The sequence below is a fragment of the Colletotrichum truncatum genome (genome assembly GCF_014235925.2).
Source record: "Colletotrichum truncatum strain CMES1059 chromosome Unknown Contig_0006, whole genome shotgun sequence".
Classification (NCBI taxonomy): Eukaryota; Fungi; Ascomycota; class Sordariomycetes; order Glomerellales; family Glomerellaceae; genus Colletotrichum; species Colletotrichum truncatum.
Window position 1 is genome coordinate 1,413,061 of NW_027222403.1, and position 16,806 is coordinate 1,429,866.

Genomic DNA, 16,806 nt, shown 5'->3' on the forward strand with positions numbered 1-16,806 from the left:
CGCAGCAAGGACGTTTAGAGTAGCGATGGCGCTCGCGGCGGAATTCGACCTTGAAGTAGACCAATTCGACGTAGTCAATGCGTTTCTAAACGCAACAAGAGGACCGAACGACCCGCCTGTCGTCTGCTACCTACCAGACGGCTTCAAACAGAACGGGAAGTACGTCGAGCTCCGCCGTGCCTTATACGGGCTACGAGACGCTCCCCTCCTTTGGTATAAGGAGTTCTCATCAACGCTGCGGCGCCTGGGACTCAAGCCTGCAAGCGAAGACCCCTGTCTCTTCACTTCAAACGACAAGAAAGTGATGGTACTCTTCTACGTAGACGATATCCTCGTCTTATACCATAGGGACCACCGCGAAGCTGCTCAAAACGTTATAAACGGGGTGAAAGCCGAGTATGAACTCAAGGACCAAGGCCCTGTCGAGTGGTATCTAGGCATTCGCGTGATACGTGACCGTGAGAAGCGAACAATTAACCTCGCACACGACCAATATATCGAACGCGTAGCGAAGAAATTCAACCTTATCGACTCGATCGTGCCGCATACACCATTGCCATTCGTCCCGCTCCAGAAGAACACCGCTGAAGAGACCCCTGACCAGGTAAAGCAATACCAAGAGAAGGTCGGCTCAATTCTGTACACTGCGATCATGATTCGCCCCGACGTCGCCTTCGCTTGCGCTATACTCTCGAGGTTCCTAACGAACCCGTCTCTCGAACATCAGAAGGCCGCGAACCAAGTCATTAGATATCTTTATCACACTCGCTACCTTTCGCTCTGCTTCGGTAGCTCGGGGGGTGCAGGTGCCCAAGTTCTCCTAATTGCGGGCGACGCCTCGTTCGCAGACGACGAAGAGACGCGGCGTTCATCTCAAGGGTACATCATCTCACTGTTCGGCGGTCCCATTCAGTGGAAAGCCGCGAGACAGAATACCGTTACCACTTCTACTACAGAAGCGGAACTCCTTAGCCTCGAAAACACTGCTAAGGAGACCATCGCTCTCAAACGCTTATTTCGGGATATTGAACTAGACCTCGGAGACGTATGGAAGATCCATTGTGACAATCGCCAAACGATTCGCCTGGTAGTAGGCGACAAGGAACGCATCTCAACGCGCCTTCGCCACGTTGATATACAGAACATGTGGCTACGCCAAGAGTATGCCAAGAAGACGTTCGACGTGGTATATATGCCTACCGACGAGATGCCAGCAGACGGTCTCACAAAAGCACTCTCCCGAGCGAAGTTCGAACACTTCAGGGCACTTCTAAACCTACAAGACATTCGGGCACAAGTCACAAGAAGCGAAGAGAAACAGGTGCGCGCGAGCAATGCTGGCCCGGAGGCCGAAAGTTAAATTTTGACTTGGCCCCTGGCCAGGAAGCATGATACGCTCCCAAAGGAGCAAAAGCAAGCGTACTTACGCCCCGTAGGGCGGGCTCTTTTAACGACCTCGGAGGGAGGCCGCGTACGTGTCCATCAGGACGTTGTACGCGGGGAGAACAGCCGCCGGCAAGTGTCCTCCAACAAGGCTGTCAATGGCAGCACGGAGACCAGCCGCTTCGGCCACGGCCGGAACCGCTGCAGAAGAGTCAACGGGCAGAGGAAATAATAACTGATGGGCAACCCACGTTGTGGGCCAATCAGAAGGCAGGATTTTCAGAAAATTCAACTGGCAATAATAAGAGGCAAGTACGACGGTTGAATAAAGGAAAGTGCGATTATTGCGCCAGGCGGCGCGCAAGGGCGAATTTCGCCATATTCACATCACTTCGAGCACAAAGACCGAGGCGAATACAACAACACCTCTCTTTTGTTATATATATATTCACAAGAGGCTCTGAATAGCCTCATAATCTTGTATCTAGGCGATAGTAGCGATATGGCCTCGAGGCGCGGTTTTCCAGACGACTACGCGCCGTCTGGGGGGGTGTGTCGTGCTGGCTCCGGGCCTCCGGACCCACTCTGCCGCGTCTCGGCCGCGAGGTCACGTGACCTCGCTCCAGCGACCGTATTCTTAAGCGTCCTTCGCTCCGCTCGCTCACTTAGAGAAGACAAGCCGTTTTGTTCCTAGTTGATGCCGCCCGTGCCTGACGTCGGTCACCACACTTACTTAGCTCGATGGAACGCGAACAGGGGTTTTTTTTGAGTCTAATGTCAGCTATTTGCTAAGAGGAGACACTTGAATGGGGTTCTGGTGATGCTAGCGCAGTATCTCATGACTCTTTCACCCGGCACTAAACATGGGGGCAGAATTTGCCGCCTCTGAGTGGAGTTTTCTGAAGACTGAAGAAAAAATGATCATCTTGCTTTGTGTGACCTGGAAAGTAGCTTTCGTGGTATCAATGTCGTTTGATTCGGACAAAGTTGATCTTATGACTCATGAAGGAAAGCTCAACCAAGATAAGGTGATAAAGAGGTCTCATTAGGAACACAAGCGGTCTATCAAGAGCACGTATAATGCCACCGCTAGACAAGAAGGGAGAATTAGAGAAGCCGTAAGATCTATTGCGGCACCAGATAGGGGGTCATCCATAGCGTTCGAGCCAGTGTCGGACTTCGGCCGGTGCAGTGGCCCACAATCGCGGCCCGGGCCGCACGCAGCAGAGGCCTTCGGAGGTCCAGCACCGCAGCGGTTATTATTACGGCTAACGTTTTTCGCATCCACTGGCTTATTTTAATTGAGGTTTCTGCAGTCGTTCTCCTGATGAAAGTGGGGGAAGGATGACAGTATTTTTGGCACATATAAATGTCACTATTGTTCTGGCCAAATCCACCCTCTCTCTTGGCACCCCTGTCTCTCATCATACTTACTCCCCGTCTTCCCTATTATCATATACAGCCTTCAAACAGACATTTAAAACTTCAAAATAGACAAGTTTAAAATACATTGAACTGCATTTCTAAATTTGGAGTGGACAACGCTGTACCCATTCCTTTTGGTCGCCTCGTGGAGGCGGTTCACCCTTCTCGGTTGTTATTTGGGGTTGAAGATTCTCTTGCGAGTAAAGATTTCTGTTAGAGCTATTTCAGGCATTGCTGTCACATGGGCAAGTATATCAGGTTGCTAATACAGGGGTCTAGACAACTCAGAACTTGTCAACATTTCAGCCTCTATAATGGGGGTGAATAGCATTAGTCTGGCAGAGATCCTAGCTCAAATTACATCATTGATTGATGTGCTCAGCCGAGCACAAAAAGATTGTTAATTGTGACGAGATCTTTAGACCGTGGAATGATAGGATGAACTTGGTAAATGGTCTAAATGCAAATAGTGCCTGGTATTTAAGTTGCTAGGTACATGTCTGAACTGTTATTAAAGCTCTTGCTCATCCTAAATGTTGCCCCAATTTAAAGCGCCAACTTCCAGAGAAAATGGAATACCGTCTGAGGTGCGTTATCTCTACACCACTCTAAGGTTGAAACCAGGTCCTATAGCACACATTATTCCGATTCAGTCTTCAACTAGAGGCCTTTCACCTGCGTCCAAAGTCGCTTGAATACGCTGGGAAGGTAACCATTTATCTGCAGGAATAACCCACCAAGAGATAACAGCAAAGATTGTTACGATTCCCATGATTACGGGAGCATAGTTTAGCGTTGATGCTTCCACAGGAAAAGCGTAAGGGGAGAATAACACGGCAACAACCCATCCGTTCCATATGACAGCAATAGCTTGGAAAGGCTTGCTCCATTTTCCAAGGCTCCAAGCTGGCTTGGGAAATGTTTTTGGCGTGAGGAAAAGGCGACCGAGGCAAATAAGGCCGTAGGCAGCCGCTGACGGAACACCTGCTGCAGAGACGAGGGAAGTGAAAGCTACAGACGATGGAAGGATTGTACAGGTGATTATAGATGCGGTTGCCCAAACCACAATCACACTATTACGAGGTTGACCATCAACAACTTTAGACACCCAAGAGGAGTAAGGCAGAACACCGTCTCTGGCAACTGCGAAGACAAGGCGAGAGGCAGCAAGGATAGCGATTGCGGTGTTCTTGGGTATGTCAGACCTAGACCCATTCAAGGATTTTGACCATGATTACTCACAAACCAAAGAGCAACAATGCAGATGATGTTCATAAAGATATGCGCATGTTGGCCAAGGATAGCCGCGTACAGTGGCACGAAAGGCTGGGCGCCACCATAGGAGAACAGTGTGTCGGCGTCGGGCTGTCAAGAGTTAGTAAGAAAAGTCAACATCATTTGTTAAAATGAGATCCACTCACGACACAAAACAAGAAAAGTATAACGACGATGAAGCCCCCGACACCACTTGTGACAGTGCTCCAGAAGATACCCTGGGCCGCTGCAACGCTGGCATTCTTGGTCTCCTCAGCGACGTGACCGGACGCGTCAAAGCCAATGAGAATTCCGGCAGTAGCAAGGTAAGAAAGGCACCAATTCCACCCGTCCGGAGCGCCTGTTCCATTGTAGGTTGTGAGAAATGCGTCATGAGCTGAGCGGAAACCAATGGTGTTCTTGGTCGCAATGGGCAGCCAGATCATGTTCAGTACAAAATCCAGCAGTACAAAAGAAGTTGACAAGTAGAAAATCCACTTGAAATAACGGGCTGTAGCAAGCGTTAGCACAGCGCTGCAAGCTGAATCCACAACGGACATCGACTTACGTGGTAGGAGGTTCCAGATTGCTGCCAGAGCGAGCATAACTTCGGTTGCAATCCATTGAATAGCTCTAAACTTTACGCTTGACGAGTCGGATGGGAAGTCTAGGTTAAAGACTGCAATTTCCTGCGGCATCATTAGCGGCTCGAGATCAAGAGACACATATCAGACGAGCAGTGCAAAGTGATCTTACTGAAAGCATGTAATTGACTGCTGACTGCGTGTTGCCTTAACATTTGTTAGCCATAGTTAACCGCAATGTGTACAACTGTGACCAAGTTGCAACTTACTGGCACAAAACGTTGTCCAGGCAGTGGTGCTCCACCACGCAACAACAAAGCCAAATAGCCTTCCATACCGAGGCCCGCCAGCCTCTGCTGCCCATAAATAGATAGATCCAGCGAGAGGGAGTGATGAGCAAATTTCTGCAATTACAGCGGCGGTGATGAACGTGAAGACACAAGTCACAATGAAGCTTGTCCTACTTGAAAGTCAGCAATTGCCTTCATGGAGAATAACAATAAGACAAATCACCAGTAAGCAAGGTTTCCGCCTGCCGCAATGCCAGTTGAAAATGTCACACGGACACCGCCGATAAAGTAAAGAGCAGCTGAGTCAAGTCAGCTCTAATTTGATCTGACCGGGTGGCAGTGTTCATTCAAATGGGCCTACCAAAAGTTGTTGCAAAGTTATGGAAAACGTTGAAACTTCTGTGCAGAACCTATGAACGTCAATCATGAACAAGCTAGGGCTTTGCAATGAGACTGTTGCTCACTGGCTTGTATCCCAGGCTCTCCTGCAAAGTCTTTGGTCAGCGGTCATCCTAGTAAGTCTGAGGCTTAGCTCACCAAAGTTCGCGAGTCCTTGCTTGTTTCTCCTTCAGCGTCGCTATTCGTAACACCTAGGTCCTTGGGGACTGTTCCATATTGCCGCTGCGCAGTCATCTTGGCGTTGCACCGCAAGTCTTGGTGTTGGTCCAAATCGGGCGAATTGCGGATATTGAGAAGAAAAACAAGCAAATGAAGATGTCTGCATCTTATGGTAGGTCAGTCAGATGACCTGAAAACTTGTCAGGCTGGGCGGAAATACTCGGCTTTAGTAAAAAAACGGAATTCTTCCAATAAGGGTAGTTTTGGCTCGCGTGATGTGGGACTAGATGACGGCATCGGTAATTGGCACAGAATGGCTTTAGTAGCATGCGCAAGCAAATTCCCTAGTTTCTGGTAATGGGCTACTGAATGACATCGATTGAGACGCACCCATAGCCTAAGAGCTCACCGGAATAACTTGTAACTTTCTGAGTATTTTTCAAAGTGTTGTATTGTTATGACACGCTGATTTAGGCATACTGACTTAAGTATCCGGTCTATCTCAGCGTTTTGAATACCTACTCGAGGCCAAAATGGCACATCTACCGAAAACTCCTGTTATTGTCATGTACTTTCAACACATTATGTGTCATAACCTGTCAGATTTTGTGCTGCAAGGAACCCACCGTGGTCCTTCATTCGGGCTGAATTCCGATTATGGAAAGGCTGAAGGAGTTGAGGAGCAGTTTCCGCATCACGCAATCTGCTGAAGCAAAACGTAACGATAGCGGCCAGGCAGCCCACTAAGGTAAATAAACCACTCAGATGGGCCATTCCAAATAGAAACAGAAAACCGAAACTTGCGGAAATATATCCCAGCTGCCTCGGTTCAAGTTTAGGAGACAACTGCCACTGCGTCGACGATTAGTTGTAGCAGTTTAGTCATTTCAATTGTTTCTAAGTCATGCCAAGACCGAAACTCCGTTTTCTAACAACTCAATGATGTTTCTTCTGGTTGTTTTCTTATTTCTTGTGCTGATCGGGCTGGCTATGCTCAAGGTGATTAGTACATAGATTTGACTTTGAGCTATTTCCTATTAACAGTTTTGTAGACTATTACACAAGCCAGCATATCGCCGTTACTACACATACCAGAAGCCGGCTGGGGAGCAGCTTATTCACGGTTGATATGGGCTTTTCGCGAAGAATTTCGAGGCAACATCACTATCAAGCTCCCGAAGCTCCATGAACAGTTAGGTGATTCTGATTGCTCATTATCCTACTGTCAGTACCCATCTGATACAAAGGTTGATAGGTCCCCTTGTTCGGATAGGACCAAATGAGGTATCATTCTCTTCGATGGAAATCTATGACTTTGTCCACAAAGTCAACAGCGGCTTCGTTAAAGACCCTCGTAACTACGGCGAATTCATTCAGGATGGTCATCCGGCTTTGTTCTCCATTACGTAAGGGTACGCTTTTCTCCTATACGTGCGCCTTTAGTTAATGAAGGTAGAGATCCGGAGGAACATTCCAAACGACGAAGAATACTTGGCCGACTGTACAGCCGCAGCCAAATGGTTAATCTCGAGGCACTCATGCTTCAGCACGTAAACCATTTCGTTCAAGCGATGCATCAAAGATCTGTCGCTTTTGATATTGGTCCAGCATGCCGAGCACTGGAGGCTGACATCATCTGTACGTCTGTTTATGTGACGATGGTGCTTGCAGCAAAGACATCACCACCATTGGAGCTTGATAGCTGACTCTGATAGCGGAATTTTCATTTGGAGAAGCATTGAATGCCATCAGTGCCTGGTCAAATGAAGAAGAGCTGGCAATCGTATCCAAAAACGACAAGAAGGCAACTCTGATGCCGTTAGTAAGCTAATTTATTATTTTGATTGGGCGAAGTCGTACTGATTCTTAGTAGCTTATGAACTTCCCTCTCATTTACGAGTTATGGGGCTCCATAGAGGCCGTTTTATGTCGAATGACGAGCTCGAAAGTTTCTTATCAACAAGGGCTTGACATGTATGACAAAGTTCGTGGCTCCTCTGGCACTTCAGCTTTCGTTTAACTAACAGACTTACAGTGGACACACACTGCCTGGACCCGTAACAAGCTTGTTGAAAATACAAGCAATTCTCAATTTCCGAATCTAATCAGGGTTATGGTGGCAGCAGGTGTCCCTTCACAGACTGCGTTATCAGAAGCCAAAGAGAACCTAGGCCCAGGTACTGACACAACGTCAGCTTCGTTAGCACACATTCTTTATGCGCTCTCACGCAACCCATCTTTTCAACAAAAATTATATCAGGATCTTTCAAAACTGCAATTCCCTACCGACATGAACTCGCTGGAGAAAATCCCTCGATTGAAGGCCTGCGTGAAGGAAGGGATTCGTTGGGCTGGTGCTGCGGCTGCCATGCTGCCTCGTGTTGTTCCTAAGGGTGGCGTGGAATTATGTGGCAAGTTCATTCCAGAAAATGTAAGCTTATGGTCCATCATTTTGTCTCTAAGCCTTTGGCTGTTTTCGTTTCATATTTGTGGTTTTTTTTTTTTTTTTTTTTTTTGCGCATGGAATCTCTGACTGATCGCCAAACCAGACTGTGTTAACCTCGTCGCCGATATGGTATCTGCGAGATAAGGATGCGTTCCCCGATCCTGAGCTATTTGACCCTTACCGCTGGATAGATGAGAGTGGGACATTAATGAAAGAAGACGACCTTAGGGATAAGTTCTATATCCCTTTTTCCAAAGGTGCCAACGTCTGCATAGGTCTACAGTAAGTGGTCTGACATCTTTTTTAAACAACCCGACTAACTGCTGCCTCGTAAAGCTTTTCTTACTATGAACTGTACCTCAGTTTAGCAAAGATAATTGAGAGCTTTGAGCTCGTGGATGATAATTGCGTAACAGGCCAGGTATATGGCCATGACTGGAGCCCAGTACAGCTCCCAAAGCGAAAGGAATGGGTTGCTGCAGTGCCAACAGATGCACTACTTGTCAGAGTGTTCCCGAGAAGACGGGTTGCTTGACACCTGCATTATCTACCAGAATCAAGTAGGGGTAGAAAGCTTGCTTGACCCTCATGGCACACGCGGTAGATAACCCAGTTTCGTCAGTGGCCAACTTGCCCTTATTGCTAACACAGCAAGGGAGCAAAGGCTTCTCATTTGGACTACTCGTGATTCTACAAATCCCGACTCTTCGAGATCGAGGGTGGATGGTTCATCAAGAAAGACTAAATAATACTCTTAAACATAGTGGAATTAAACGTCTGGGCGATTTAAAGAAAAGAAACAAGGTTTCACCCCAGCTCCTAGGTATGTCAACCACAGGAGAGTATATGAGAGCACATTTGTAACTTAAAACAATCATTGTGACTTTCCATACATATGAATTTCCTACTGCTATTGCTCTTAATTGTTACATTCGGAATTCTTGGCGTTGCTTTAGTGGCAAGATTAACATGGAATAATTCAAATAAGGTTCGGAGCCAGTCTATTTTCCCAAGCGAGCATTAATTGGCTCTTTCCTAACCCAGCTAAGGCATTTGGACCGAATAAGGGTCCGCGACTCAACTTAATTATATGCAATTGACAACCTTTAGGCGTAAAATACTTCAAATGCGTGCTTAAGGTAATCGAGACGGCAATGCCAGATGATGGTAATTGTGTTGACCATGCTGTTCCCGATGAGCCCGGAGCGTTAACAAAGACATAAAGAGGGCGTTGCTCATATAATGCCGAGCTTCTCATTGAGACATTTCATAACGTCCCACACCCACTTCTGGGCACCCCCCACATTTGGGCACCCCATTTACACCAAAAACGCCGTTTTTCGAAATTCTATATTAAACTAACTACTATACTTACTAAGAAAAGAAAATATATATAAACTATGTTAAGTATAATTATAGCCATCTAATTTTTTATAAAGGTTTAAATATAATAATAGTTATAATATAGAAGTTTAAAACTAAAAGCTTTAAAATGTTAGTAGATACTAGTAACTTACTAGTATTCCTTAACATTAGAAAAATATATTTTCGCTTATATATACTTATTTAAAAAATCTAGGAAATTAATATTTATACTTATTAAAAGTATATAATTATATCTAAAAGAGATTTAAAAGTATTACTTTAGTAAATATAGTATAATTAAGGGTTAAAATTCTATAATAGAAACTTTTCTTAAGGGAAATTTTAAAATATTATTCTAAGCTTAAAGAATTTTTTACTAAGTATAAGAATATATAAATCTACTATATCTTACTTAAAAATTCTAATCATATTAGTTAAATATCTCTACCTATTTTATATATTAAGATATAGGCTAGGTAAATTAGTATTATAAATGTTAAACCTTGAATTTATAATACTTATTATTAATACTAGTATATAGCTACTTAAGTGTTATAATTAAGTCTTAATCTATTTAATATATATTTATTCTCTTTAATAAGTAAAGTATTTAGTTTAATATAGAATTTCGAAAAACGGCGTTTTTGGTGTAAATGGGGTGCCCAAATGTGGGGGGTGCCCAGAAGTGGGTGTGGGACGTTACCTTGTCTACTTTTATTTAAAATTTTCTTGTTCCTCAAACCCCCACAATATGCGTCTGTCGATTCCTTTCGTCTGTGGTACGTATTACCAGGGAAGCTCGTATCGTTATTATATCATGCTGATAACTTATCAGCTGCCTTGATCGGCTCCTCTGTGGCACAGAGGCATGTTGGTGGTTGCGCAAGCACCGTTCTGGGAACCAGCTCTCAGGCGGACCAAAAAGCTTGCTGCCCCGGCTCGGTTGTGAGAGGTGGTGGCCAAAGCTGGGACGTGAGTTACTCGTTTCAAACAATCATTATGATGGTAGCTGACAGAATATAGTGCTGTATTCCCTCGTCCCAATATATGAGTTATCGCAGCTGTTGTCTTGGTCGCGGGAAGCAGTCCTGGTTGGCAGGCACTACATGCTAAATTCTGCAATGAATAGGGTTTGATTTGCATTTGTCTGAGGTAGAAATACGTGCAAAGATACATGCTATTCCATGACCTACTACTACTTTCTTCTTCTCGCCCCTTGTTTCAATCTGTGGAATATCAGTCAGGTCATGCATCAAAGTCGATGCGCACCTGTAGTTAGAACATCGAGTGTGTTCACGAGCATGCACGGTCCTGTTGCAAGAGTTTCTGTGTCTCTATGAAGGAACAGAACGATTGTCTGGTTCCTTCTTGAAATCTTCCAAGTTGTAAAATTTGCTGATGCTGATTGAATTTTACCATTCACCATGTAACAGCAATATCGCGGCCTTACTTAATGCTAACTTATGCCTACTTGTCGATACGAACGCTGGAAAAGCATTCATCATCTTTTCCATCATCCCTTAGAGTTTCCCCAAATGAAGGACGTCTAGCAATCTTGCCAGCGCGCGAGAGACTTAAAGGTATTAATTACATGATGGGTCCGTGTATACGTCAGTATTGCGTTCAAGCTATCACGTGGATTACTTCCCTCCCCCAGTCTGCGGGATTTTTGACGAAGGAAAGCATAGTATTACCATTCCTTTTCTTGGTAACTATTCTGCCTGTCACACCGACACGCATGTCCAATTTAAAATCTTGCCAATTGACTAAATGTTTCTGGAAGTATTAAATTATCATGATATTAAGTTGTGATCTCCCATATCGTTATCCTGTATTCCAATCAAATACACTGTCGGTGTCATCCCAATTACAACCCAGCTTAACTTGAAGAGCACGAAGGCTACATTAACTCCCGTTTATAAACCATTCGAAATCGTAAATCATGAACCCCTCATCAGTATTATACCGGAGGCAACGAATCTGGCATCTTCCGCTCTTGTTGGTCTTGATTCACCTCAGTCTCATTGACGAAGTTGCCAAAACCAGCAGGCTTCTCGTTGGGAGAGCTCGACATGCTCACATCAGAAGTGACGTCCGTATTAGAGTGAGACACGTTGACGTGTGTTGGTCCAAAGTTACGGCTACTTCGGTTGTTCGACGAGACGCAATTCTGAGAAGTAGTGACCAAGCCAACCCTGGCGGCAAGGGCCTTTAACGGCGGCAGACAGAGACACAGCATTGCTGCCGACAGTTCGCCTATTGACCATAGAGCGGGCACCACGTTCCAGTATGTAAAATCGGGCTTGAGCTTCAGAAACGATAGGCGGAAGACCGATATGGCGACAATGCTAGAAGGGGGGGTTTTCTATCAGTAAGAGCTACAACAGTAGGGGAAGGTTCACATAAAACTTACAAGAATCCAAGGCTGAATATTCCCAATAGATAAAGCTTTTGGGACTGAGGAAGTTGCAGCTTGAGAAGTGCCGGTAACGGCAGGACGAAAATGATAATGTCGGTGATAATGCTACACGCTCCGAAAACATAATAAAGGATTTCCTGAGAAAGGCACTTGGCTGGTATAGTGTGGTCCCAAAATCCCTGGATGGGAATACAGAATGCAAAAGACATGATCACGACTGACACACCCCAGGCGGCGACTAGGACCATGCCGGCGATATAAATTTTGCGCATGAAGTTCGTGGCCAACACACGGTAATACTGCAGCAAAAAGGACATTTTCAAGGTCAGGTGGGCCATGCCGTAGAAAAGGACAGAGACCCAGAAACACTACAGATGCAGGTACTGTCAGAAACATGCGCAGAAAAACAGGAAATGGTGCGGGTGGGTAGTCTACCTTAGTGAACTGGACATACTCTTCCGCAGACACTGTTTGAATATGTCTTCCAAGGCCATAACGAGTCACTACTGCCAGTTAGTGATATCGCCGCGGGAAAGAGTCAAATCGAGACAAACTTGTTGCAATAGCGAGCCCACAGCCCATCACACATATCTATCTTGGTTAGATATATAGTCGTTCGAACTCATAAACAGGAGTACTCACTAAGGAAAAAAATGCAGCCCAGTCGTCAGGGCCAGTTTGTTTGACGATAACGTCGCACACCCACTTCTCGCACACCCCCACATTTCGCACACCCATAAATCGCTCATGTAGAATTTTACCCTCTTCAACATTCTTTAATATCTTCACCACTTTTACAGCGATTATTATAATTCTTTGAATAGTTACTCTTATACGCTTAATGGGCCAGTATACGGAAACAGAAGTCAATCAAGCTCTCAATGCAGTTGCAAGTGGGCAGAGTGTCCGAAAGGCAGCTCATGATGCTGGAATTCCACCATCAACCCTCCAGTCTCGATTAAAGGGTTCACAGGCAAGAAATGTAGCTTTCTCTAGCTTCCAGAAGCTATCTCCAGCACAGGAAAGTCACTTAGCTGAATGGGTGCGTATCCAGGCGGCGTTAGGGCTGCCGCCAACACATCAACAACTCAAGGAATTTGCCCAGCGAATCCTAGACATCAGAGGCACTACCCAGCCACTTGGGAGAAACTGGATTCAGTTCTTTATTAAGAGAAATCCATCAATCAAGGTTCATAGAGCTAGAGCCATCGATTCTAAGCGTGTCAATGGGGCCTCAACTAATGTAATCAGGCAATGGTTTCAACAACTCGCCCTTCCAGAGATCAAGGCGATCAAACCACATCATCGCTATAACATGGATGAAACTGGTATCCTAGAAGGCAGAGGATCAAATGGCTTAGTACTGGGATCATCAGAAAGCTCATCAATGCGAAAAAAACAGCCTGGGTCTCGGGCTTGGACAACTATGCTTGAGTGTGTCTCTGCAACTGGTCAGGCGCTTCCTCCACTTGTTATTTATCGAGGGAAATCGGTTCAACAACAATGGTTTCCTCTTGATATCCATAAACGTGATATTTACAGTGGTTGGAAGTTCACAGCAACTGAGAATGGCTGGACTTCAGACTCTACAGCTGTGGAATGGCTTGAGAACATCTTTATCCCTCTGACTAAGCCTGATCATCCCTCTGAGCAGAGACTATTGATCCTAGACGGTCATGGCAGTCATGAAACAACAGAATTTATGTATCTCTGTTATAAACACAAGATATATCTCCTTTTCCTACCGCCACATACATCCCACGTTCTCCAACCTCTAGACCAAGCAGTCTTTGGGCCTCTCAAGGCGACCTATCAAAAAGAGCTTGGATACCTCATTCAACACAACGATTCTACAGTTGTAGGCAAACGGAACTTTCTTACCTGCTATGGAAAAGCACGCCAGATGGCATTTTCAAGCAAGAATATCAGAAGCGGCTGGAAAGCAACAGGACTATGGCCCATTTCGATAGCTCGACCGCTCATGAGCCCTCTACTGCTTGAGAATGCTTCCAAGCCCTCAAAGCCAGGCTATTCTACGCCTATGAGGGCCTCTGATGGTGGAAAAGACGAAAACTGGGCATCTGCTACATCCATAGTAGCCTGGTCAACGCCCAAGAAGACAGTTGATCTATATGATCAACTTAGCTTATTCAGCAAGTTGGATAAAGATCAGCAAACGCAGCGACTGTTGTTTCGGAAGGTTCAAAAGGGATTTGATGAAAAGGACTATCAATTGGCTACAGCAGAGAAGAAGATTGCAATGTTGGAAGCAGAAGTTGAGGCTGGAATGGTACGGAAGCGGCGTAAGGTCCAAATGAGCCCAAATTCGAAGTTTGCCAACATTGAGGCAATTCACAAAGCCCAAATTGAGGCTGGCGAAATTGAGGATAGCTCAGATGAATCTAGCGAGCCTGAATTACCTATTAAAACTGGCGATAGTATCACAGTTGCAGGAGACGAATCAGACTTATAGTTATGAAGTTGATGAATACCTCATGATGACCCAATTTATGGGTGTGCGAAATGTGGGGGTGTGCGAGAAGTGGGTGTGCGACGTTATGTATGCGAGTCCACAGGCGAAGCACCAGAACTACCGTGGAGAGGAAGAGACACATTGTTACCACACCAATAACGGTTGGCGATCTGTCCTCCGCCATCTCTTGTGGGGAGAGCTTTGGTAGGTCCATCTTGATGACGTATTTGCTCACGATTTATCTCCAGTTGTGAGGCCGCGACGGTTTGTACCCTCAGAATAAGACTTGAGAGCGAAGGGTCGACACTGTGGGGCGGCCATGGTTTATATCAGTCATAAGCAACACCAACTTCATTAACTTTCTTAGCAAGAGACAACAATGAAAGAAAATCACACTTTTTGGCTTGTCTGGGCTGGCTCAGCGATTGTCAGCGGCGTGTGTAAATTTGACGAATGCAGCGCAAAAAGCACATGGCAAAGGGAATTACCGTCGATCTGTGGAGGATCGTAACTACGGAACAAAAGGATCCTGGCGGGCGATTTCGCCGGATCTGGAGGGCTAGTGGACTTCTCGAGTGGTCTAGTCTTCGGTAGTCTACTGCACTGGGTCATCTCCATTCCAGCCAATCTCAACAAGTTGAAGAGAAGCTTTTGTGGCGAGGGCTCACGAGTGGCTGGATACCGTTTTTGCAAATCACCCCACTGCACAAAAGAGGAACACAGTTTCCCTAGGATAAAGTCCATGGGGCGCCAGGGTATGGTCTGATCTGACAGAGGCTAGTCACTCAAACGGATCGCCGTTCTTTGGAGCTCCCCATTGTCATAAGCTGACATTTCGAGGATGCTGGGTTGCTGCAAAGATACCTGAACGGCAGGAGGCGGCGCATTATGAAGGCTGCGAAAGTCTCGGTGAGAGAATGAGCTGAAGAGAAAACCCACGTGGTTCGGGCCTTTGCATCGCTGCATAAGGTTACTGCTGAATAATTAGAGCTAAGGAATGTTGACTTTTTTCGATTACTGACCTGCTTCGGAGACCGGGACTCGCCGGAACACAACCTGCATAGCCGGTGGCTGAGCCTCGCCGAGCTGACCGAGCATGTTGGTGGTGTAGTGCAAAGCGACGCACCAGAGAACTTATTTTGGGCCTGGACCAGCTCGCTTGTTCTGCAACGTCACGACATCTACAAGCGGCCCTCGCACCAGCAAAGGTTGCCTTCAGTTACACATGTCGTCAGCCTGGTGCATTGAGCCTCTCGGTATTACCTGCAGGGTTGCGGCGTTGCTCCGCCGTCTACTTCAACTGGTTCGCACGTGCATATGTCTTGGAGGGAAATCTAGGAGCCAAGACCTGCAGGCGATCTTAAATGGAAATCGACCCCACAATTTAGTCGTCTTACTGTTTGCATTTCAGATCGTTGCCCTTTCTCTTTCATGATCCGAAGTGACCACGCACAAAATAACAGGCGAACAGGCAGTTTAAATAGGCCCGCATGTTTTCATCGCCCCGGACCAAATACTGGAGTGGCCGCCTTTGGCAATAACCCGGTAGCTTGAAATGGGCAGTAGGGATTCAGTTAGGCAACGGTTTCTCTAGTCAATCACCTATTCGGCCATTAGGCCAACGTCGGACGGCTCTGATTCGCCAATAATTCAGTTGCCAATCGATGTAAAGAATAATTAAACAGTGCACTGTACAAATCAGATGTTTTCGTGGACTAACTACATGTCCTCAAACTCCAATTTTCAAGGTACATCAGTGGGCAGATGTTTGTGTTTGTCAACTCAATTTGCATTGAAGCGACCGGGTGCAGCTGAAAAATCAGGCCGAAGGGGTAGTTTGCTCTATTAGGCTAGTATTAGGGCACCTAATTCAAGTTGCAGGTGAGTTGAGGACATCCCAGCTAAACATCATATCAACCTTGAGAGTTTCTTTTCACGAAAGTTAGCATCGAAACGTAATTCCAGAAATGCCAACTCCCTAGAATGTACTTTTTTCTCCAATAAAAGAACCACATTAGGCAACAGCACCAACAAGAATCCGCCTGATGCTGATTGCCTGGCAGTCTGGGCGGTGTAATAAGCGTTCCAGACTCTCGGGTTCTCGGTTGAAGTCGTTCGCGTTGGTCGAGAAGCTGGTAAACGGCACTCAGACCCTTGTAGGAGGGCTAGGGTACCCCCCTCCTCTGGTCCCTAATTAGGTGGGCACAGACGCTGCAAACCTGCATGATGTGCCCCTCCTCTCCCACTTGCTCAGGCAGAAAAAAAGTCTTTCGTGATGCCACAGTTCAAAGTGATGCGGAGCTACTCGTCTGCCGTTCTGGAAGACTTTTGACAAGTAATGTAACCTTATCAGTCGGCCTGGAACCGGAGATGTCACCTTTCGAAGGCCCCATAGATGTTGTCACGAGTCGGTTTCTCCTGCACACCTCATTGGCTATGTCTGCCCATGAGTGGGGGAAGAATGGGTCGAATCTGAAGAGTAACACACAAACCGCTCCTTTCTGCGTCCTCGCTCGTAAATTCTTCGATGCCACGTGGGAATCTCATCGTCACAGGTTCACTGGGTAAAGTTGTAGCTGTTGCTACCCATCGCAAGGGCTCGCCTGCCA

General features: G+C 46.2%; 4 protein-coding genes across 4 annotated transcripts; 2 read left to right on the forward strand and 2 right to left on the reverse strand.

The window, feature by feature from the left end:
- Nucleotides 1-3,457: 3,457 nt before the first annotated feature.
- CTRU02_209660 (amino acid transporter) lies at nucleotides 3,458-5,569 on the reverse strand (the record flags this gene model as incomplete). Its single annotated transcript, XM_036730277.1, has 10 exons — nucleotides 3,458-3,997; nucleotides 4,051-4,173; nucleotides 4,230-4,573; nucleotides 4,631-4,751; nucleotides 4,819-4,853; nucleotides 4,916-5,106; nucleotides 5,160-5,235; nucleotides 5,298-5,346; nucleotides 5,401-5,421; nucleotides 5,474-5,569. The coding sequence occupies 10 exons, from the start codon at nucleotides 5,567-5,569 to the stop codon at nucleotides 3,458-3,460; spliced, it is 1,596 nt and encodes a 531-aa protein (XP_036577977.1).
- A 1,224-nt stretch (nucleotides 5,570-6,793) lies between these two features.
- Nucleotides 6,794-8,475, forward strand: CTRU02_209661 (cytochrome; the record flags this gene model as incomplete). The annotated part of the gene is made up of 7 exons (XM_070205318.1): nucleotides 6,794-6,900; nucleotides 6,951-7,132; nucleotides 7,210-7,316; nucleotides 7,368-7,478; nucleotides 7,530-7,925; nucleotides 8,044-8,222; nucleotides 8,277-8,475. 7 exons carry the CDS (start codon nucleotides 6,794-6,796, stop codon nucleotides 8,473-8,475), a joined length of 1,281 nt encoding a protein of 426 aa, XP_070060966.1.
- A 2,790-nt stretch (nucleotides 8,476-11,265) lies between these two features.
- Nucleotides 11,266-12,306, reverse strand: CTRU02_209662 (uncharacterized protein; the record flags this gene model as incomplete). The annotated part of the gene is made up of 4 exons (XM_036730275.1): nucleotides 11,266-11,653; nucleotides 11,719-12,092; nucleotides 12,160-12,227; nucleotides 12,279-12,306. 4 exons carry the CDS (start codon nucleotides 12,304-12,306, stop codon nucleotides 11,266-11,268), a joined length of 858 nt encoding a protein of 285 aa, XP_036577975.1.
- Nucleotides 12,307-13,039: 733 nt separating this feature from the next.
- CTRU02_209663 (transposase) lies at nucleotides 13,040-14,197 on the forward strand (the record flags this gene model as incomplete). The annotated part of the gene is made up of 1 exon (XM_036730274.2): nucleotides 13,040-14,197. The coding sequence occupies one exon, from the start codon at nucleotides 13,040-13,042 to the stop codon at nucleotides 14,195-14,197; it is 1,158 nt and encodes a 385-aa protein (XP_036577974.2).
- Between the last annotated feature and the right edge of the window lie 2,609 nt (nucleotides 14,198-16,806).